The sequence below is a fragment of the Pogoniulus pusillus genome, chromosome 11 (genome assembly GCF_015220805.1).
Source record: "Pogoniulus pusillus isolate bPogPus1 chromosome 11, bPogPus1.pri, whole genome shotgun sequence".
Taxonomy (NCBI): Eukaryota; Metazoa; Chordata; class Aves; order Piciformes; family Lybiidae; genus Pogoniulus; species Pogoniulus pusillus.
In genome coordinates, this window is record NC_087274.1 from 8694415 (window position 1) to 8719701 (window position 25287).

The following is a 25287-nucleotide window of genomic DNA, read 5'->3' on the forward strand; positions in this document are numbered from 1 at the left end:
CTACTTTAAGGGGCAGAACGTCAGGTGAAATACACATCTTCAGTAAGAGGCAGATTATTTAATTAAATAAGACAGCATTATTTCAATCAGAGTTTGTTGCACAAGAGTAACTTCTTAAGGAGCAAAAATATGTAGTGGCTGTGAAGCCTACACAGCACAAAGTAAGACATGCACATGTACCTTAAGCAATGTACCACATCCTCACAAACACAGATAAAGGGATTTTCATCTCACCAGTCCTTTACTACTACACCATGAAAACTGTGTGTTAGATGCATGCATTCCAACTGAAATCTCTTCAGTTATACACTGAAGAACTTGAGGAAGTTAAGCTACAAAAACCTAATTTCCTATGTACTCATGAGAAGCAGGATTTAGTTTTTCATTATCAAAATTAAAAACCTTATTTCAAGTAATTAAAAAAACAAAAATAAAGCCAAAGAAAAGATAAACTTTAAATCCTAGATATTAAAAAAAAAATCTGGGGAAAAAGGATACTCATGGGTTTTTTTGCAAGAATCAAACTGCTTTGGTGAGGGAAATACAAGGCAAGCACTATCTTCACTTTGCACTTCTTGTCCTGTTTAAACAAAGAGCACTGCTGTGCACTCATCTGCTTGGTTTTATTCTTCACCTGCATTCCTACAGACAGGCTGCAGAGTCCACAATAATTGGGTAAGTCCCACACAGCCAAGAACACTGTATGGGAAGGTAACAACAACAAAGCCCATAGTTTGGTCATGTAAACCAAACCCTACCTGAGGCTTTTTGATACTAAACCCACCATGTCTTGAGTGGTTTCTTTTTTGTTTAGCTTCACATTCCAGATCTTTTAAAATTATTATTAATTTTCTGTGATTTAGCTTTTCCAGACCTCCACATTTCCTAAACACAGAACATCAAAATGGAAAAAAAAATGGTCCCAGCACATAATGCACTACTTCACTATACATCATCCTGTTTTTTATATGTCATCCTTCTTTGAGATATGCTAGAGCCAAACCAACTTTGTAGGCAGTATGAGCTAGTGTCTTCCAAAATAAAAATTAATGCTGAGTTCAGTCTTGTCGTCCTCTTCTGCAGTCAAACTGATACAGTCAAGTTTAGAAAATGCTTTGAGATGCTGCAGAAAACCCAAGCTGCAACCAATTCCAACAAGGCTCTTGTACAGCTACAGAGGAGTACTCTGCTCAACTGCTCAGAGAATGAAACTTCCCCCCCATGAGCAGAAATTCACAAAGCTTTCCTTCACAGATAATTTTTCCAAAGCTTTCATGTGTATATATATATATATACACACACAAATATATACACACACACATGTATGTATATACACATACTGATACATCTATACATGTATCTATATACATAAAGTAAAATGTCTTACTTTCACCCTCTTTCATGCAAGTCAGGATTCCTCAGCTTACCAGCTGAGCAATGCTCTTCACTGAGTGGGCTTAATCAAAACTGTCATATAAATAAATCCTTCAAATTATCAATTAAAGACTCCACACCTTCCCCTCACCACACATCTATTTGCCGGACCTTCCCTCTATCAGAAGACCATTTGCTGTTACTATTTAATTTCTGACACACACAAGTATTGACAGCTCTAAAAGCAGAAATTTCTGTAGTGTAGCTGGAATGTAGGATTGCAGAGTTAAGAACAATTTCACCAGTCATGTGAGTTCTTCAAAATTCCACTGCAGAATCCACTTATACAGCAAAGCTGAAAAGATGCAAATGAGCTCCATGCATATCCTGATGCATAAAAAAAGAACTCCAAACATTAATTTTCACAGTACTTAAATTAACAAGTTTCCATTTGGACATGAACACCAACCAAGAACGGAAAGATTCAGATTTTCAGAAGATGCATTAAATTGAAAGGAAACACTAATCCTCAGAAACAGAAAGCACTGCCTGAGTTCCACAAGTGTACTTCCATAGACTTACTTCAATAATAATCAAAACCATTTTATCCTGAGAATATGTTTGGGTTTTTTTAATGTATCTGTTAGTACAGGAAGCACCACTGAAATCTGGCATTCACCTTAGTATCCAAAGTGGTCCTTAAATTCAAGTTATCATAAATACAGAAGTAGCAATAAATCCTCCCATATATTTGGAGCACATTTCCCTAATTTTTAACTTGTACATTGAATTACTTCATGATTTCTGTAAAATCCATCTGAAAAAGTAAAAGACTAATATTTCTTGGTCTGAATTCTGTTAAAAAATGTAAGTAAATATTAAGAGAAGAAAGATTAAAACATTAAGACCTAAGAGACATTTTAGGAAGTCTGGAGGGCATGGACATGGCCTCATCCTGTACTCTATCTAATAACAAGTACACTTTGCCAATATGTAGAGAACAACATACAGGCTCCAAGCCAGAAAAGCTAAAAAATAAGGCAACAGACATCTTGAAGGACTAGAAACACTGTATAAAACCATGGCGTTTAACGTCTTTCCCTCAAAAAATATTTTTTAGACATTTTTAAACTACTAGTCCTTTAATCAGCATTGGGAATTGCATTGGGAAGACCTTAAGAGCACTAATTAGCTGAGTTACAAAATTACATCTTAAAATCAGTTTTGCTCTCTCTCTCCTGAGAAAACAACAGTCAGTTTGTGTGGAGGTGTCACAAGAATCAGTGACTTTTCCAGAAGAAATGTAAAGGCAATGAGAAAGGACACCATCACCTGACACAGAAAGGTTGAAAGGTGATATGAAACCCTTAAAGTTTTCATCATTACTTAAAGAAAAAAAAGAACACAAAGCATAGCAGAGACTACCAGAAACTAGTTATCAAATAACTGTGTCTGAAGATATTTCTGTGAAGTGCAAAATGAGGACCATCACTCATATGACCATTCTGGAAACTACTGAAAATAGTTCAAGCACAGTTTCCTTGCTCTTCCAGTCCAACACTGGTCACCTTTTACTGCCTTTGGAGTTTCTTCTTCTTCTGAGGTATGTGGATAGCATCTTTGACTATGCTCTCCTCACAGAAGCAGTGCCCAGAACCACCTTGTAGCTGGACAAAGGGAGACAGGACAGGAATAAAAAGAGCAACCAAGACCTTTCAAGGGCAGAGAAGCTTTACGTGCACTCAAATGCTAGTAGAACTGCTTCGTAAGGACTGTGAAGACACTATCAATCTTACTCTTTCTTCCCATCTGGTAATGGAACAAACTGCACTTCTGACTTGACAGAAAACTAATCCTGAACCTGCCTCTCTCCTTCACATCCAAGGGATTGTTTTTCAGGCCTACCAGTAAGCTCATCTGACTTAAGCATGCAACGTGAACACCAGAGCTAACACACGGGATGGTTTTTCAGCTCTTAACTCCCAATTAGCTTCTAACTAATCTTGAAACCGATGGGTTAGTTACAGTTTATCGTCACAGTTGGCATCTTACACATGGACATGCTTAATGAAGTGAAAGTGCTGTTTTAATAAACCTGCATTACTGTATAGCTCTTTCAATTACTGCAAATGCTTGAAAAATAAAGTTTACCAATATCCTTAACACAAGAAGCAAAAGCGTTCTGTAACAGAGTATCCCTTAACTCTATGCACTCTCAGGAGAAAGCTAGATTGAAGAGAATAAGCTATAAAAAGAAGAATGCAAAGTTAAATGTGTTACTTGCAGTGCACTCAGATAATTACGAGATGATGCATTCTGAAAAGCTCAACAAGTCAAATTAATTTCGTGTCAAGCCTGACCCCCTCAGAGAGATAGTACTCCCTAAACTGATATAAAATGCACTGGAAAGATGCAATATATTTGTATGTACATTAAAGTTTTATTTACTGTTGCTCCTTGGCACTCCCCAGACTGTGAGTCTGGGTCAGTGCTCACTCAGATCTTGTGTACCAGAATCCACAGCACAAAGCTGCTGCAACTGAAGAGTCATGAGCAGTCTAAACTTAATCTCTGACCAAAACTGATTGCAAAGATGAAAAGAGGTCTATGGAGTGTATGTTGAACACCATTCATCTAACCAAAGATGCCAAAGGACAAAAGAAAAAATCCTGCCATTTCACAGATCTTAAACGTAATGGTAAAAACCACACACAAAGAGGTGATATAACAGCTAGCTAGCGAATATAGACCAAGTCCCAAAAGATTTACCATAAGGACATGTCATCTCTCAATTTCAAGCTGAAATATATTCAGACTGGTCTCTGCAGTTTCTACCACAGGAGCTACCAAGGACTGCATCCTGAAAGAACTAGCACAAAACGGGGGCAAGAGGATGTGAGGTGTGGTGGTAAACACAGCAGATTTTTTTTAAAATACAGGATCAATAGCGACAGTAGAAAGCAAGGGGGGAGGAGAGGGAAACAAAAGGCTCAGTGCTCGACACTGACAGAGGGGGAAAAACATCCCAAAAATAAACAGCTTGGAACACAAACTAAATAATTCATGGCCTATGCTGAAGAGGGGGCATGTGCTGGTCATATGTTCAGCGTATGTTACTGGCACCACGCACCAGCATGTTCCATGTTGTAATAGCTTAAACATTTAGATTTGAAGTGTGCTGCCTTCAGGGACGACATGATCTGGGCAGCTCTGGTGAAACACACGCCACTCAAAATGAATACAAGCTAATTTTGGCTTGCAGGTTATTTCTCCATACTCCAAACAATGCTTTGCTTGGCACTAACTCATTTGAAGAGCTTATTTTAAATATAACCAGTGGTAATGTGAAGCAACTTTTAAAACCAGTACACTCAGTTTATCTAAGTTTATATAAAATTACTACTGTAGTATCTGTAACTTTCAGAGGTCACTTTCTGCTCAGATCCATGTGCCTGTATTTAAGCTTCAGATGACCTACAGTCATTGAAGATGTGCACAGCAATATGCAACGTGATGCAGCTCATTGCCTAGATAACAATGACATGTAACCGTGTAGTTTTAAGACTCCAAAACACAGAGAGGGATAAAAACAAGTTCTGTTGAAGTTCAAACGTGCAGCTTCAAATACCAGCTTTCTGTAACAGCCAGCCCTGCCTCCCCTCTTAAGCCACTTCCATTTCTGTGGAAGTTACAAGACAGTTGCTTCCAGTGTTGCCAATTTTTACCGTATCAGCCCCTTCTGCATTCAAACCAGTGCCTATAATTAGATGTATTTACTTCCCTTCAAATGCCCAGCCTGTAGTATTTTAAATCCCTTAGAGTGATTTCTCTTTCCTTTACATTTTTGTATTATATCATTACCTGCACAAGTCAAATCCTGTCTCCATTTAGAACATGTTAAGAGGGTTATTCTAATGACTTAAAGATGGTGTGAACCATCACAGTACAAGTATCAAAGGATCTTTCAGATGTAAAAATAAAAGTCTCCTTTGCTCAGCAAAGAACTTTATCAGCTCAACTTCTCTCTCTGCATCAGATGCTGGCAATATGTTCTCAGCAATTTATTTACCGCAAAACATCCCTATAAAAACACAGGCAGTCACGTATATTCTCTTCTTGAAATCTCTTGGAGAAAGTTTGAACAAGCAGCTACCACAAAGACAAAACAGTCCTAAGTAGGACAAAATTGCATTAGTGTTAACCCATCCACTAACCAACACTTCTTTAATCAGAGCCCAGGGATCTCCAAGTCGAAATGCAGTGTCACTGCAACAGGCACCCAACCCCCCTGGTACTTACCTATATTTATCTGAAAGTGATTAACCCTCAACTACCCAGGCCTTAAAGATAAGAAAGAAGTGAGAGAACAAGAAAGCCACCCCATCCTCCCAATACCAAATGTTGTTGCAAAAAAGAGAAAGTCGCAGACACAATTCATCCTGGAGATAAGGCACACAAACACATTTCAGTACACAGTAGCGGTATCAAAGTAGCACCAAAATTACCAAACACATCCTGCCTTCTCAAGCCCTCCCCAAACAAAAAGACTTAAGCAACACACTCCTACACTGCCATCTTCCATGCTGATTTCCGGCACTGCAGGGGTCGGGTTTTTTTCCTTAATTTGAAAAGCTACAGAAAAGCCTAATTTTTACAGCCAACATTTCTGATTAAACTACTGAATTCAATTCCTCAGTCTCTTCTCCCAGTCTAGTACCCTGTTACTTCTCCCAGTCATCAAGATCACACCCTCTCATGTTATGGTTATTTTGTATTCCACACAACCATGCTTTTAAGCTTTTCGGATGAAGTTCAATTATTTTATGGCACACTTCTCAGCTACATTCCAGCTAATACAAAGAACATGCACACACAAATGTGACTAACATTTTCCTCAGCTACTACTAAGCCAAAATAACTTTAAAACAATAACCTCAAGCTTAAAACTTTTATAGAATTGTATTTTATCCTTCTGAGGGCTGAATTATTTACAGTCACATGCTGGTGGTTTTTTTCTCTCATTTTTGGTCATGGTTTGCCTGCTTCTTTTCTTTAAAGGCATAAAAACACCCATTTTGCTGATAACCTTAGATAATAGTGAATAACCTCACATAAGAATCTTGGGTACTTACTAGCACACAGAAGACCGAACTTATTTATAGCTAAGTAGCAAGCTGGGGTTAGTGATCTCTTCCAGGCTCAACAATCTTCCAACCTCAGAATAACCACACCATAAAACAAGCAGGGTTATTTCACTACTGACAGAAAAGTAAACATTTGTGTACTAGGGTGTGCTTACAGATGATTGCTCTGGCTGCCTCTACTGCAGCAGACAGTAAAAGTTATTCACAACAGGCCAAAATTCATGAAGGGAATTTTAAAACTTGATCACAAATTGCCTTCAGAATTTAACTTACATTTTTTTAAAGCAGAGACAAGTGGAAGGAGCTGAATTATTCTCCCTACTTTGAATGAGGTTTCCCATTTCAGCTTCAGACAAGTTTCTCTAACCCTTATTAGTGCTGAGTTTTCTATCCAAAACAGATAATATTCCCTGTATGCTATGAAGCAATTCAGGAAAGATTAATGTAAGAGAAAATAGCATCTTAGCTCACAGAAAAGAAAAAAAATCTTCAAAAGAGAAAACAGCAGAGAGTTATTTTTACATTTTAACAAAACACTTTTAAGAATCTTAGTTATAATGAATGCAGTTTTGTTACAGAAAGCCTGGGCATTCACAGCACTGGATATTCAAGTGGAGATGACAAGTAAAAATGAAACACTTCCAGAAAAGCCTGTTTTGTTGTCAGCTTGCTGCTCACTGTTAACTCCATCTCACCCCATTCCTCTGCTTAACCATTCACAAGGACTTGTCCAGTTCAATCAGCTCACAAAGACTTCTAGCCACTTAGGTGATTCTGATCAATCAGCAGCACATCTCAGAATGGAGAACGGAAAAGGAAAAGGGATGCAGCTAGTTGAGAACCGAGTAGCAAAACAGGCAAGAAATTATATAGCTTTGTACCATGCACTGCACAAAGTTATTTTGCCTTGCCAGGGTTCACAAGGCATTTGAGCACTGTTAAACAGGCTCTGGAATTTGCTGATAGTACAGCTGCATTTCTCAGCTTCATGGACAAACGATTATCAGGGAAAGGTTTTTAAAACAAAGGCTTAAATTTCAATTCAAGACTGAAGTTCAACAACTGAAGTTCTACTGTGGTTTTTACCTATTACATCTCTTTCCTGTTGCTAAACTTGCCCGTCATCTGAACATTTCAACTGACAAACACACTGTGGTTTCTAGATCCAGAATGTCTGCAGTGATTATCAATACCTAGAAAGCTGAATGAATAATACTATCATCAACCACAAACTGTGGAGTCCCACCCTCAACTTCACTTCTGCGTTTATTTGAGCAGCCATCTTCAGAGCAGAGGGTAACAAACTACTGCATTTATTCTACAACTCAGTGATGCAGCTACAAAAGCGCTGCCAGGAAAAAGCTGTACTCTAACCCTTGATAGCATCACTGGATGTAAGACTGCATGAGAATGAATTTCATCATTCTAGGAGAATTTTATTTCCCAATCTAGTAATTTTAATAAAGTTACTTAAGAATAGATTGCACACTTCAAAGCAATGTTTTTATCCTGTTTAGAGAGCATTAACAGTTCATCCTTTGCCTTGCAGCCCTTGATGCTACCAAAAAGTGAAGATATTTAGGAAGATAATAGGACAGAGAGGACCAAAGTCACACAATAAAAGAACATCCTGGGTCAGACACACACACATACAGAGGTGCTTGAGTTGGTTACCCCAAAACAAGTGACAATCGAGGTCTATATAAGACGATCTGTCAGCAGCACGCCCAGTAGAAATCTTATCTGAACCTAACCCAGCCACACCCAGAATATTCACATGTGTAAGGAAAGGAAACACCTTGCTTCCTTTAAGACATCCTTGCTCAGTATGTTAGGTAATGCTTATATCTGTGGAAGCCATAAACATAATTTTGATTGATGGTAATTTATGTAATTAACTCCAACATTCCAAGCATTCAAATCCACCAAACACTGCATTGGAAATGAAGGGCACTTTTTGTTACAACCTGCTCCTCCTCTAAATTCTTGGTTTCTTTCTGAAATGTTTCTTCTCATCTCTGCGAACAGGAACAAATGCACAGCTCCTTTCAACCCTGTTACTTAAGCTCTGAAAGGCTGAACCAACTAAGCTTATTTATTGACTTCTAATATATATGCCATAAAAGGCAGTGTGGTTTTACCCTCCTGCATAGAGAAGGGAAATTAAAAGCTGTCTCTCAAATGAGATGTTTCTGCACCCTATCAAACAGATACCTTCAGAAGACACCACAGAACATCCAAATCACATCTGATCTACCTGCAGAGTCACATTCAGTAGATATATGTATTTCCTGACAACACACTATGGACACATGCAAAGTATTTTTTAATTTAAGGCAGATGGATAGGATGCAGCACAAACTCTAGTTAGACACTTGTCTTAGAGGTAAAGAAGTGTGGGTTTTGAGATAAAAGGGCTTTTGCTAGGGAGGAGAGGGCAGGGAGATGGGAGACAGGACTATAAACAAAACCAACATACACAATTTTAAACAACAGCTGTCTACTTCCACTATAACCTTAATGTTCAGTCTCCTCACGAACCTGTGGCCTCCCTAGTCTGAAATATACCTAAAGCACCAATGGGACTCATGACCTATGAGGCAAAGTCTACCTTTGAGCAGGAGATAAAATGACTTAGCATATGGAATGAAGTCCATACATTAATTCTGTCCTCTGCTACAAAATGATACAGAGACAAGGAAACTGTACCCCTTTTTCTCCAGTGGTTTTCTTGATGTAATCATATTTATGCAGAGATTTTTCAAAAGGGGCCAGAAAGCATATCTTTTAACTAAAGGTATGACACAACTGAATCCCTCAGCATCTCCTCTACTTATCTTTGTGCTTTTTTATTACATTTTGACAGAAATACTTGACATTCCCCTTTCTCACAAAACACGCTGTCTTCAGAACTTCAAGGATTTGAACATTTGGGAGTTACATTGCAATGCTTTTTCATTGCACCAAAATTATTTTTGGTCTTCTCCTGGTTGGGAACTTTCTTTCCCTTTCTATGTTTATTTCAGTGAACATAAGAGTTCTTGCAATTCCTTATGTATGGTTCCACAAGACACATCAAGCTAACTGTTGCAGAAAGTCTGTACAAGCCCACTACCTACTACACTACCACCTGTGTGAGCTCTACTGCCTGCCAGACCTCTTTGTGAGCCACTTCAATGCAACAGCAGAAAACCACCAAAAAGTCACAAAAAAAGTAGACATTAGAAGCTCATGGAACATCTGATGAGCTTCAAGGCCAGCACAACTTGCAGTTGGGAGCACTGCAGACAACAAGACCTTCACCTCTCATGCTTCATTTAAGCAGCAGTGAAACACTAGATGAGCTCAGAGGCTCATGAAAGCACAGCCATGTTCCTAAAAAGTGAGACCTCAGATTCCTCTGCATCACATTTCCCAAATTAAATATCAAAGTCAGAGCCTCCTTACATTCTGTAAGGACAGGAACTGTATTACTTCATACTCAGCTCTTAAACTTGGGATGACCCTTCACTTTTTGCAATCTTTTTTCAAGCCTCCCAACATATCTTTTCATTTCTCCTCACACAGCTACAATCGCCACTAACAGCCTGCCCACACTCTAAAGCAAAACACATTGGCCTATGGCTTCATCTTTCCAATGTAGTAACCAAATTCTTCTCTTCCATTTTTCTAATCTGCACATGGCACAAGCTAAAACCACACTTATTCTGACAGGTTTTTTTACTAGAGTAATTGGTTTAAGTTCAAATTTGAATTTATGCCCACACAGAATCTGGCATGAGTGCATTCTCCCTTCTCTTGTCTAAGCTTTACTCTTTTCAATCTTATTTAAGTCTCTGTCTCCCCTCACTGCTATACAGGCCTTCCTCACCTATGTAGAAAGACCAGAAGACAGCAATATTACCTAAGGAGGGAAATTCTTTCCTTTAGGAGTCAGCTGCCATCACTCATACTGTCCAACTGCTTTCCTTGTGTGTTTACTGCACCGATACTGTAACCAACAAGCCTGCCTACTACTAAAGTATGCAAACTGTCTGGATATGCCTTGTCTGCTCAAATTATATTCTGCCTGGCACACCCCAAATACACCCATAGGACAATAAAAAGTCATACATCAATTTTTTCCACATATTCTCAGTATAAAAAGGAAAAATAAAAAAAAAAAGCAAGCAAACAAAAAATCAAAACCAATGCCTACCCTCCAATAATTATGTGATTGTATCTTCAGAAATAAACCAGACTTCTACCTTCCAGGTAGTAAGATGTCTCCCACACTGTGTTAGGATACTAACATTTCAGGTGTACTTTGAGGCAATTGGTGCTTCAGTGGAAGTTAAGCTCTCTTTTCCCCAACTGTGGCAGGAAAAATAGGAAGATAGGAAAAAAACAAACAAACAAAACAAAAACAAGGCTAAACAAATTATCTGCTCCCATACTGCAAAATATCAATTATAATCAGAATTTAAAAGCAACTTCTATCAACACATTAGTTCATCCACATAATCTCTGCATCAAAATCATACATTCATTTTCATTTAAGAGATTTACAAAACCTGAATTTATTCAGCTCAAAATATAAGTACTCTATTAGATGCTAACCTGACTTCTTATCAACACATGAGGCTTAAACCTCATGAGCTACATTTAAGACTCATTTGAACAACAATGTTCCAAAAATCACCATGTATTGTACAAAAACTATCTCTGAATCTTTACAGTGTACTCCAATATGAAGACTAAAATGATCATGAACAAAAGCATCCAAATAATTTGCATGCAAGAACACTGCTAGCAAGTGTAAATAAACAAATGCCCAACTACACGTTTGAAGCAATTTTAATTAAAAACCAAGCCAAGTACTGACTCCTTGTTAAAATGCCTAATGAAAGCCTCTTGCTATAATACAATAGAAGATTATTAAAACAGGACTTTCAGAGGAAGTGAAGGCTGAACAGTTAGAAAGCTTCACCTACTTGCACCTCTTGTAGCCCTAAGCCATGAAATTTCATCCAACTATATCTATATTGCAGCTAATCACCAGGTCTGACTACAGCAAGGTTTATTCTCCTCTTTGAAGCATCTTTTCCTAGAAGGTAACCATTTCTGATCAGCAGAAGATGGCTAAATAGAGATACCACCACTCTCAGTAAGCTGTTCCAGCACTGCTAAAATATACACTCCGCTTAAACTTTGAGAGTTTAGTTTACAGTCTCTGGGTTTTTATACCTGTGAGTGATCCATTAGTGGCCTTTCAATACTCTAATTCACCCCAATAAAAGCATACATACACCAGCCCAGACATCCTGTGATCCTTTCTGATAAGGCACACACTGAACTCCATAGGTCCCTCATTATTTGGGGTTCCCTCCAGCCTCCAATTCTTTGAAGCAATCATTCTCTTAATCCCTTGCAGCTTTACAGTATTCTTTAGCACCTCTCCATACTCCACTCAGTTCCCCTATTTCCACACAATCATCACACCACTCTGCCTTGAAACAGCACCTCAGAACAGGCACCTGAAGATTTTTCTGTATCCAGGTCAGGGCAAACCCCAGTACCAAAACAGGCTTCAGGATGCAGAGAAGGACTTGGGGGTGCTGATGGGTGAAAAGCTGGACATAAGCCAGCAATGTGCACTCAGATGATGCTCAGTGTGCGTTCCCAGCAGCCTGGGCAGCAGGTGGAGCGATGGGATTCTGCCCCTCTGCTGAGATCCCACCGGCAGTGCTGGGTCCTTCTCTGGAGTCATCAGCAGAGAAGAGACATGGGCTTGTTAGAGCAGGTCCAGAGCAGGCCACAAAAAAATATCTGAGATCTGAATCCCCTCTGCTGTGGAGACTGAGAGAGGTGGGCTTGTTCAGAGTGGTGAAGAAAAGGCTCTAGGGTGGCCTTTTAGTGGCATTTCAGTACTTAAAGGGGCCTGTAAGAAAGGTAAGGACAGATGTTTTAGCAGAGCCTGCTGTGACAGGGCAAACGGTGATGGTTTTAAACTAGAAGAGGGAGATTTAAACTAGATAGAAGGGAAAAAAAAATTACCACGAGGGTGGTTAGACACTAGACTAGGTTGCCCAGAGAGGTGTTTGATACTCCACCATGAAAAAGAGAAACATTGCAGGTCAGGTTGCTTGTGCCTCTGACCAATCTCATCCAGTTGAAGATGTCTGTGCTCAGTGCAGGGAGTAGGACAAGATTACCCTTAAGGGGAGCTTCCAATCCAGACCATTCTATGACTCTCAAATGCACTCCAGCAGTAACTTTTAGAACAGCTTCCCACTCTGCAGTTTGCATACCTTTTGAGATGATTTTTATTTATGTAAATGGATTGACTAAGTCTATTGTTTGTCCCCATTACTTGTGAGGACTGGAAACAGAGATAATTTTTTTTCAATGCAGTGTTCTAGTTATATGAAACATTTCATAGTTATAGTTATCACCATGCCTGGAGATACTCTGAATTCAAATGGACAAGATGCTGAGCAGTCCAATCTGATAGTGAAGTCATTCAGATTTCAGCAGGGGTTTGGCAAAAGTCCTTTCCAAAATTCTTAATGTAAAACCTTAAATTAATACTGAATTAAAATTAATTCCAGGCGACTTACACTCATGTTGTTACACTTCATAAAGCTACAACAATGACACATTTCTGGCTTTTTCACTTTACAGCTCTGATTCTACAAGTGCTCAATTCCATATGCATCTATATCCACATCAGCTGCCTTGATGAAGTCTACAAGAACACTAAGCTTAGCAAGGACACAACTGTTTGTCAATCCACTCATGTCTTTCATTTTATTTGGTGCACACGGACAAACAAAAAGGTTCTTATAAATATTAATAAAATAATTCTGAAATTTTGAGTACTGAAAATTTTACTCCAACTCAATTGTAGTCTACATGAAGATGCTGCTTTGTTAAAGTTTAAGATCCGCAATACTACCGGGAAGGTCAAAGCAGCACAGAAGCACGTGCAGTAGCTGCAGCAGAATCACGCAAACGAATGTGAAGAAACAAAGACTCCTATCGTGTACAGACATTCCCTTTAAACATGAAATATTACAAAAAATTGCACTATCTCTTCAAGTGGCTTACTAAAGCCTCTTCATCCTTCAGTGGTAAAACAATACCGATTAAATCTTAACTAAAGAATATAACATTTATTTACTATGCCATCCAGTGTGGAATAGCTGCAGAATAAACATGGTTCCTCCCCTCTGACTGCTTTATCTAGGTCAAAAAACTCCTTAAAGGCAGGAAGTCGCAGGAAACAAATGTCACTACACATCAACTTTTTATCATGAAAACAGGCAAGACAGTGGATAAAACCACCACCTTCCCAAGATTTCCGGATGAAGTTCCATGAAAGACATCAGTTTATTAGTAAACACAAGACTCCTGTGAAAACTGCTTATAAGGCTACAAGAGAGAGTCTCATGACACATCACATGACTTATTCTTGCTTTCCTTGGAAATTGTATTTTGTTTCCAGTGTTTTAAATAATTTTACCTAAGTTAATGAGACTTGAGAGGTCTTGAAGGCACTGCTCTATTTGCTTAAAAAATCATCTAATTTTTAACAGCTTAGGCATAAGAGGAAATCTTTTGCTTCATGCACAATAATTACATACGCTCAAAAAAAAAAACCAAACACACATCCAAAAAGGAAATAAAAAACAAACCATACAAGAAACACCACCAAAATTAACTGCAGCAGAATTCTTTCACACCAGAATTATTCTCTAAAACACATCACAAAGAACTAATATTTACAAGACCAAATCATTTCCTAATTATAAGCAAATTAATCATACACATTTATTGTGAAAACGATGAAATGTTAACTTATTTTCTTTACTAACATGCACTGTGTGTTTCACAGCTGAAGATCAGTATTTTTATTTAATCATTGCAAAGCAAAGAATAATTTCATTTATGTATCTCTTACCTCATTATTAGAAGTGAAGGTAAGGAACTCAACACTTCTTTCAGCTACAGATTCTTGGAACAGACACTTTTAGCACTGATGTTGCACCTTTAAACCAAAACAACACTAATCTTGCTTCTGTCACACAAATGCAACTTAACAGGTGACAAACAAAACATCTTTTTTTTAGATGATTTCCCAGTTTACAGTATTTCATATTGCTATACAAAGAATGTACTTACTCCTATAGCTCACTACAAATGTAAGAACTTTTGTAAGATCACTAAGACCCTGGAATTAGGTAAGGAAGTTTCATATGTGTACCAATCGTATCAACAAAGGGAGGCAAGGACAAATTAATCCACATATCAAATTGTTTTAAGCTTTACCTCAACCACCTGAATAGTGTATGACAACTTGCAACACTGTTTCAGTAGAAACAAAAAATTTGCTCTTAAGGTGTGCAACTGAGAGAAGTAGGTAAAAAATGAGGTGACAGAAACAGAAATTATGACTATAGAAACTGCATGTTCATCTGTGTTTTGATTTCAAATAATACACACTCTGCCTCCTTCCTCCCACATTCCTTTTCAATCAGATCTGCTTATGTGAGAACACTACTGCTACTGAGCTTGACATTTACAAATCCGACTTTAAAGTAGCCAAAAAACCACCTATAAACATAGCTCAGTTAACCTTGTTAGTCATTATGGCATGGGGCACAGTGTCTGCTAAAGAAAGTAAATAAAGTTTCTGGAGACTGATTCATGAGTCATAGCCAAGTCCAACGCTTCTCAGCTTTATGCTTAGAGATCATTTGTAAGTAATTCACAGTTTTAATACAAGCAGTACGGAGCTCCAAATACTCCTCTGAGTGCACATCAATCAAAAGGTCTCAAAAACATTTCAGCCAGCTGTCTTCCTTATGAGTAACTGTATCTATCAAAGGTGCTGTGAAGAAAGAGGAAAAACAGGTGCCAATCCAGCCTGAGGTACTAATCTATACTTGCAAATATATTCCTTGAACAAAGTGTTTTGGTTTATTTCTTAAAATATCTAACACTTCTGTTCATACAGAAAATATTTATAACAGAAACTGTAAGCCAAAACCAAGCAAAGAACATTCTTCCTAAATTACCAAGAAACACTACCTGAAGAGATCTTATGATCCCTTCACTAAACCTCAGTTGTTTCCAGTGAGAAATGATTTCCCTGAGCATATGAGCAGCCACAGCTCTAAGTTACACAGCAATCATAGCTTTGCATGGAATTTAAGTAACTGCAGTAAGATGACAGAAAAACACACAGTGATACATTAGAGGTTTGCTACAATCTGCCGCACTATTTTCTGCTCAAGTGATGCTGAATACAATAAACTTTTCCAAGGAATTAGTGAATAGATACACTAAGTCTTCATGCAGAATCTACTGACTTTCATCTACTTTCTACTACTTAAAACACAGTATGAACTCCACTTTGTAGATTCAGACCATAAGACCCAACTGAAAATACTGATTCAGTCCTTTGTACACCAGAAGGAAAGGCACAAGAACACAATTTTTGAGTTTGCAGTCATAGACTCGGACTTAGAAGTAAAACATACTCAGTGTGGTTTACTGTAAGAGCTGCAATACTTACAAGTGTAAAAAAGTCTGCAAAACAAATGACAGAATGGGATAATTACTTAGTGTCTCTTAACAGAGTTAACTTAAGGTGCAACAAGTGAAATTACCAGGGTGATAAGTTCAAAGAACTCAGCAAAAAGGTATTTTCCCAAATGTTTTAACAGCATTGTGAAATTCACTGCCCAAGGATGCTGTGGATATAAAAGGTTTACCAGGGTTTGCAAACAGCAAAGGGTTGTAATTAAAAAAAAAAAACCTTAAATCAGCTCTGACTTTGAGACTGAAAAGAAGAAACAAGGGCAACATATCCCTTTTCATCTGCTACTGACTGCTCTTTGAGGCAGATAATGGACTAGATGCATCTTTGTTCTGACTTAGAAATGCTATTCTTATGCTAATGGCATCTTATGATTCACAAATCTACTTCCACAAAACCAAAATTAAAAGCAATTACTAAAATACAAAATATATGGTTTGTCTAAATGAACAGGGCATTGCCTTGGAACACTCAGGACCAGGATGTCAGGATCTTTGTGACCTTAAATGCTAACAGACAAAGCACAACTAAGAAATTCAGAAACAAAACAAACTTCTTTAGAGCTATTCTGTACCCAGAAGTCAGCCTGCTTTTTTCAGCTGTATCAGTTACATCTGTCTGGAATCCTGCCTCTCCAAAAGCTGCACACAAGACCCCTGTCAACAACTGCTCCTGTACCCTGCACAAAAGGTATTTTTTTAGGCCAAGTACCTCAAAAGTCACATATAAATGTTATTATTCACCTAGGAATATGTCCTAACAATTCCAGGAAAATTTGACAAGCATCAAATGAAAGCAATTTAAAATCATGAACTTTATGAACAGAGAGTAACAGTCCATGAATCATGAAGGTAGCTGTGAAAGACTTAACGGAACTGGTTTGATTTGTGTGTATTTAACGGGAGAATCTAAAACCTTTCTGATTCCATTCCTCTGTGCATTATGACACTGAACAGAGAGCTACTTACTGGACATAAACAAAAAAAATACCATTTTCCCCCAGCCCCCATTTTATTCATCTAACAAAATGACAGTTGGTTTGTACAGACACAAGTATGTATCGAAGCCTGTCAAGAACCAGAAAAACAAAAACACACTTCCCACTGCTATTACCTCCTGTTTGAGAACTTAAACATTTGAACTGTGAACAAGGCTTCCAAGGAAGCATTTAAAACAGCAACCAGAACAGTTATCTTACTGCACAGTAATTCCCTGCTTTGTGGCATTTATATCTGTAGAAAGAAATATACCTTTATTACAGGTAGAAGTATATCCTAACGTTAATAGTTTACTTTCCCCAGATGTTAAAAATGTGTGTTTTGCACTGCAAAAGTCATATTTCTGGGTTTTTCCCTTCCAAACCCAGCAAGTTCAACAGCATTCACGATGCAATCGTATTTCAAAACTGTGCTGAATTAAAATGAAAAAAAGGCCAAGGACACTGGATCTACATACACTTATTAGCGACAATTAAAATAAGACATTTCAAGCCAGTAACAGTACTTTACTTGGGAGTCATCTGTAAGTCACTATTAGATAAAACAGAGACCCTCCATTCTTGGTTTCCTAGATCACTTAAAAACAAACTGAAGGAACAGGCCACTCTGATTTTTGTTTTAAACTTCATCTGCCATGAAAATTCCAAATGACAGTGTAGTCAAAAGCAAAGCATACTACTGGCAACACAGCAAGATTAAACAACAACAACAAAAATAGATCTAGCGATTACTTGAGCTGGAGGTGAGCAATTATCCATCTTGAACTTGTACCAAAACGACTTTCTTCCCAATCATGTTCCAACTGTTCATTAAATGCTTACATTATACTGAAGTAGCTAAGTTTGATTCTTAAAATCCAGGAGAACATCTTCAGTGTGACCAATTAAATCTGCCATGAAACTCCAGAACATGACTACAAACAATATTAGTCACCTGTAATTCACAGTAATGACTTGCTATAAGCAGATAACCTCTGCTTTGAATTTGTCTGAAGATTTCAAGGTCTAAAAAAAAAAAGTATTTTTTGCAAATATTGACACTACTATTTCTTTCTCTTTACATCTCCAGTAAGGCTTTCCTTTAAAAAAAAAAATCTATTTAATAATTTCTAAACAATAAAGCAGCAGTTGTTCTTAACCACCAATCTAACTATGACCCTGCAGATTTTGCATGCCCTTCAAGATAAAACTCATCCCTGTGCCTGTTGACTAAAGAAACCCTAGTTTGCTCAGTGTACACACTGCTCCTTTGTTCTAGCCAGGACTGAAGGTATGTCACCTTCTATTTACAAGATCTGACGGAAGATCACACCTACATTTTGTAACCAGGAGACAACTACTTCAGCCAGCTTAGAGAGCTTTAAACTGAAAGCTACTAGAATGCAGTCTAAGAAACAGTGTAATCCCTAAACACAGCCAGCTTCAAGGAAATGTTAGTTTCTGTAACACCACCCACATATACTCATGAAGAAATTTTAACTGCACAGTTTTCATCATTGTTCAATTAAAAAAAGTGACACACAAAAAATCCTTCAAATTTTCTTTCAGAATTTAGAAAGGACTAAGTAGAAGATAACTACAATAAATTACAAGCCAGTATCCACATGAAAAAGCAATACACTTTTTTTTCCTGGAGTCTGAAGCATTCTGCAGAATGCTACTGACTGAAGTACTTAAACTAATTTTAGTGTGCTTGCAATCAACATATATGCTGCACAATGACTTGCTTGCAATTAGTCTATTATGCCAAACTACAGTTGTGAGAAAAAAAGCATTTGATCCATATTTCATAAAAGTATCAGATTAAAATATAGATTAACCACATGCCAAATATTATTAATTCTAAAAAGCAGAAAGCTGAGATAGCAGTTACAGTTAAAGGTCAAACAAGTCCTCCAACTGTATTCACAATTATACAACTCCACAAATATTGGCACTGTTAAATCCTTTCAGAATAAGCATTTCCTAGAAAGCAGAAAGGTAAGACAATTTGATTTTCACAGAGGAACCAGGCCGGGAAACTTATATTAAGATGCCAAAGCAGAAAATACACAACATCGACATCCCAAACTGTTTCAAAACTTGTGAGACACTAAGGCCGTCACTAATGACATGTGTTTTATAAAGGTAAAACGCTGACAAACCTTTAGCTATTTCTCAGTCAAGGCAGCTAAAATACACTAAACCAAAACACTTTCACTTTTCCTACATGTGACTCCTCAAAACACACATTACTCATTTACAATTCAACAGCTCCTTAAAGGCGAGGTAGGCCTCACATATTCATTACAAAATCGCTTTGCAAAGACAGTTAATGTTTGGTAATGGCAAAGGAACGTATTACCATTCAAAAACACAATACTTTTTGCTGTCATGTAAGGAAACACATCATGAAACACTAAGGCTAGCAGAAGTATTTCATGTGGATGGTTCAGTTTACCCATAAAAATAAACGTTACTACTAGGCAGAGGCCGGAACTGCCACAAAATCAGAAGGCAATCACATGCACAAAACAATCCCCTACGTCCTGCAAAAGCACCAAGGGTGTTACAAGATTTACTGATCTTAAATTCAGAAATCCCAGATATGTGGATAACCACTTGACTAGTTTTCTTTGAAGCACATAAACAATACTCAAGGGTGTACCCAATTCTGTTTGGTAATTACAATACCTCCAAGCACTACTGCAGATGATCTGCTCCCAAACTCACAACAGATACTGCTACGTGCAAGACACAGCATGGGAGGAGGGTGACCATTTGTCAAACGCCAGTCCCGGCTCTGACGGGGTCTCACTCTTCCCACCTGTACCACCGGCTGCCGGATAGGCTGCAGTGGGAGGTGGATGTGCCGGCGGGGTCCAGGCCACAGGAGGAAGGACACGTTCGAGGGCAACGGGTGGAGGCGCCGGTGCTAGGGTGGTACCGGGAGGCAGGGAGACGGGCTGGAGGAGGAGGAGGCCTAAGGCACCGCTCGCATGTGTTGCCAAGACAGGGCCGGTTCCCCGTCTGTCAGGCACCATGTGCCACCCAAACGGCAACGGAGGCAACCGGCGCGGATGAGGCACGGCACCACCCCGCCGCGGCAGACAGTCCTCCCGGGGAGGACGGATAGCCCAGCGAGGCGAGGAGCCGGCGGTTGGGCCCAGGTCCGGGCCCGGCACCGGTTCGGAGGGCTCCGGTGTGACGGGGAAGGACAGCAGGCCCGGCCCCCCCTTTACTCACACTCGGGGCAGCTGCAGCGGCGGTGCCCCTCGCCTCTGGAACACGCCGTCCACGAAGACGCCGTTCTTGCCGAGGCAGCGCAGGTAGAAGTCCCCTCCGCCGCCGCCGGTGGCAGCTGCGGGGTCTCCCTGAGGCGGAGGCGGCGGCCCGTCCGCGCCGGCCGGTGGCGGCGGCGGGGGAGCAGCGGTGAAGATCTCCAGGTGGCGCCGGGAGATGAAGCTGGAGTGGCCCATGCTCACGTCCACCGAACCCTGCGACGAGTTGCGGCCGATGGTCACCGAGCGCTTCTTCATGAGGTATTCGAACTCTCGGCCCTCCAGCCGCGCCACGGCCGCCGCCGCCGCCGCCGCCATCTTAGCGAGCGAGGGAGCGGGCCGCCCTCCGCTGCGCCCCTCCGCCCGCACCGGCCCCGCAGCCGCAGCCGCCGCCAGACACAGGCAGGGAAGGGGACGCCGCTCAACCCAACCTGACGCAGTCCGCCGCTGGCTGATGGACGGCGGCGCCGGGCCAATGCGCGGCCTGCACGCCCATGGGGCTATGGCGGCGCGGCCAATGGCGAGCGGCGCCGCGGCCAGCGCCGCGCAGCAGTTCGAGTGTCGGGGCCGAGAACACGGGAAAGGCCCGGAAAACGCGGAGCAGATCCACGCGCGGGGAAGCGGAGCGGCCCTTCTCCCCGCGGCGGCGGAGGCAGGGGCACCGGGAGATGCGCTGCGCCGAGCCTCGGTCCCTTCCGCGGCACTGGCGGCCGGGAGGGGAGCAGTGGGGCAGCCCCTCCCAGGCCAGCGCGGAGCGAGCTCGCTTAGCCCGGCGGGGCCGACCTGCCTGCCATCTTCCGCCCCATAGCCCCTTCCCTCCGTGCGCCGGGGCACCTGCAAGAGCCCCTGCCTCACGGTCCACCCCCGGGGGGGGCAGTGCCCACGCTGAGCCCCTGAGCGAGGTCGCCGGCACCTCCGACCACCCCCATATTGTTTTTTCACCCGGCAGATAGGGCAGCACACACACCTTCCGCTAGCACTGCTTTCAGAAACGGGACTGAGTGGGGCGGGGGCGACGTAGAGGCAACAATCAAGAGAAAATAAAAACAAGTGTCCAAACCGTGCTAGAGGGTGAGCTACCTCCCGCAAAGAACTTGAAACTCCGCAAATGCAGCCTCAGTAGACTACATGAAGGAAAAAAGGGGGCAAGCAAGGTTTAATACATCACACACTTCCGATGACCTGTTAAGGGTCAGGTTAAATGTAGAACTAACCCCATCTTCGAGGTTTGTGACATTCAAACAAGTGCAGTTCTTTAAGTGCAAAAGTTCTAGTTAAGCCAATCTGTAGATCTCTGCACGCACCGCACTCAGCCTAGTCCTAGTTTCCTCCTAGGAACTAGGGCACACAGAAGCAAGCAATCTGACACGGCAAACCAGAATTAGACACCCCGCGGCTGTAGCAGTCTGTCACTGCTCCCCGGGGGTCACGCAACGCAGGAAATTGTCACAGGTAACCGATCGGGCACCCATAACAGTGCTTTTGATTTTGAAGTATCACAGCTCACCAAAGTGACGAACACCGTACACTTAGGGTTGTCCAAGAGAACATTTGCAATCCTCTAGAAACACGGGCATGCTCATCGCTAACTGGTACAAGACTCAGCCCAGTCAGAGCTGCAAAGTAAACAATTATGAAGCCCTTTGGGCTATAAAACATGCAGAAAATGCAAGCCCCCTTTTATATCTATATACAAATATAAACACTGCGCACACTTCATTGTAACAGCCCAGCTAGCCTTCCTCGATCATCAAGCACTTCTTGTTCAGAAAGGGCTTCTGTTGCTTATTTGGGCTTTTTTACAGTGCTGAAGTTCATTGTCATTTATTAATTCAGAAGATGTTTGGATACATTCTGCTGTGGTACACACTGAATTGTAAATAATTTTTATAAACCATTTTTATGCCCCAGACAAGACAAGTCAACTCGATAACAAACATCCAGGAGTAAATTTGAATTTCAAACTGCTGGTTTTCTACATCTGAGTCAACAGCTCTTCAACTGTAGCAATATTTTATGTATGCCTGGGAATAGAATATAGGACTTGTTATCTGCATACCTTATTTTTACCCTCGGGATTGTATCAGCACTTGTTAGAAGCAGCTACAACACAAATCTGTACTGGTTAAGTCCGTTTATATGATTGCATATGCACATCAGACACAGTAAAATATAGCAACAGTTTAGAGCTTTGGTTTCTTTTACAGAAAACTTTACTTAAATCTTGCCCACACTTTGGTATTTAGACTCAGACTTTCTTCTATACCAGCATATGTTTGGCACAGAAAATGTGGAGCATCAGAAAGCCAGTTATGACTCCCTGATTCTCAGCTTTTTTTTTTTATCCCTTGGCTCTGCTGCAACTGTAGATATGTTGTGCCTGCTCTGCTAACAATTGGTTAGGGACCCTGAGGGATATGCTGGCTGAAAATTACCAATGGATTTCTATCTCCTGACACACCTCCACACCCACAGAGAGAGAAAACAGGCAGATTGGAAGAGCAGTCAGGTGAATTCCCATCAGGCCAGCAGCATTTTCCACCACTCTTACGGTTGCTCAGTTTACAAGAGTTGAAGGCACCAATGCTGTTTTAATCTTTTCCATTATGCAAGTCACAACTTTGTTAATTTGTATATTTATTAATAATGGCCAGTACTAAATTCACAAAACTGATATACCTTCCTGTTCTGTTAATGGAACAGCATAGAGAACACAGCTATTGACAGAGTGATGAACAGACTCTATAATGTACACCAAAATTACTTTCCAAGCACCTAGCCCTCAGAATGTGACACTCCAAAATATCACTGAACAGCAGCAATAAGTTCGTTTACTTTTGTATAGCCGACACTGAAAAACAAACATCAGATCCCATTGTCAGGAGCTGTATTCGTTTTAAGAGGACAGCTAAGATCTTTCTGCCCATGTTTTTCTAAGTTGGGGCAGATTCAGACACTTTCTTTGTGACCATAGAAAAATCACACAGTTACAGGTCATTCCAACCTGCCTACTTGCAGTTCTGTGTTGCAGAAAGCAGGAAAGAGAAGCTAGATGTGGTGGAACGGCTCGTGCTTACACATAATGGTATCTCTTTCCCAGAAACCCACTCCTTGAGCATAACCTGGTCCTGGTATTGGAGCTGCACAGCAGGTATGTAGCATTCCATGCAGTTTTCCCCCCTCCACCAGTTAAGTGCAAGCAAAACGTTATTTTCTGTCTGCTTTGCATCCACCTTAACTATTCAGGACAAAACTAGGGCTCAAGGTTACTGACTACAGAAACAGTCTGTGCTTCAGGCTAGTGAACTGCCATATAACCACGTTTTCTTTCTTCATTTTTCCTCACTAGATATATGTGCTCTGTACTCTGGCTATGAAGTGAAGCAGCCTTCTCAAGACACAGATTTTCACAGATTCAGAATCATGGACTACAACTAGAGGAACCTGATGAATAATCAGGTAGATTAAGTGACCCTAATTGCATACTTGGACACAACCAGTGTTAAGTAGCTTTTAAACCCCATTAGGAGCTATCCTTTTCTTTTTTTTACTTTATTACAGTGTCACAAGCTTCCAGTGAGAGCTGATTCTTGTTAAACAAAATACTACAAAGGTAATTTGCAAAACCACCTCCCAGTAACATTCATTTAAGCAGCACCTCAATTACCAAACCCTGCACAGCCAAATGAAGCAAGATTTCACATATTGATATCCCCACACCTGACAAGCACATATGTTTTTTACTAGCAGAGAAGCCCCTTGTAAGCAGAAACAGCTCCCTCCAACATAGCCTCAAAAACGCTGCTCTGTCAGATCACGTTTTTAAGTAATCCCAACCACCTTCCTGAGGCTCTTCACAGGCTTACATTTAATGATGTGTGTAAAACTTAGCAGGACTCGTGCTGCAATTTAAGCCTTTCTCACAGACTTATTTTGGTCAAGGAGAAAGTGTCACAAACGCATCCTGTAATTACCGAGTTAATACTACAAACTGGGAATGATCAGGACCGTGTGAAGCTCCCGGGCTGCATATCCAGCAAACTTCTGAAGTGAAAATAAAAAGCTGTACCTCCGAAAGTTGAAGTATAGGCTTTTTTTCCCCATAAAGAGGTCTAAGAGATATACATAAAGTAATAGATACTTGAAAGACTCTATAAAATGCCCAAGATATCCATATGAACGCGGGTTTTTCTCTCGGATGGAGAATGGGGAGGAGAGCAGAAACAGCTATTTAACCTCCACCAGTCACTTACTGGCATACTGTTTACCCCGGAAAGCAAGGAAGCCAGTGCTGTGCAAGTCAGAGCTACCGCAGCTGCTGGCTGGCTGGCTCCGCCAGTTTGCCCGACGCAAAGGCCACCGCGGGGCGCGGAGCAGGTGGCGGAAAGCAAAGCCGCTCTCCCCTCCGCCGCTTCCCGCCCTGCTACCCAGCGTGCCCCGCGCCCCCAGCGCCTCATGGCGGTGCGCCCGCCTCGCCGAGGCCGCGGAGCCCAGAGCGAGGGGCTGCGCGGGAGCCGCCCGCCACGCTGCCCGGGACGCCGGCTACCCGGTGACGCGTGTTTGTAAACACTGCGAGGCCGGGGGCGGTGCCGGGAGCCCGGGCTCCGCCACAGGGCCTCCGCCCCGCGCTCCCGGCACCGCCCCGCTGCCTCCTGTGAGGAAAAGCGGGTCCAGGCACAGCAGAGGAAGGCGCTTGGCGAGCTCTCCTCTGGGGGTTATTTCACAGCCACGGCGCGTTCCCCACGCTCCCAAAGATGGCTGAGGTTAAAGCACGCTTGCTTGGATTGCGAGAAGCCGTTTTGTGAGGCGAGACCTTCCCTTTCAGGCGGTTCTAGGAGGCGAGTCGTTGCCTCGCCCCAAACTGGAATGGACTTAGCCACAGTTCCTAACTGAAAAGATAAAAGCACACAGCTTCAACGCCTCGGCGCG

General features: G+C 41.2%; 1 protein-coding gene across 1 annotated transcript in view; it reads right to left on the reverse strand.

Moving 5' to 3' along the window:
- FOXK2 (forkhead box K2) overlaps window positions 1–20758 on the reverse strand; it is a 46295-nt gene extending 25537 nt beyond the window's left edge. Inside the window, exon 1 of the mRNA XM_064150871.1 lies at window positions 20324–20758. Within this exon, the coding sequence (XP_064006941.1) occupies window positions 20324–20676 (353 nt within the window). The 5' untranslated portion in view covers window positions 20677–20758. The remainder of the gene's footprint in view (window positions 1–20323) is intronic.
- Window positions 20759–25287: the final 4529 nt, after the last annotated feature.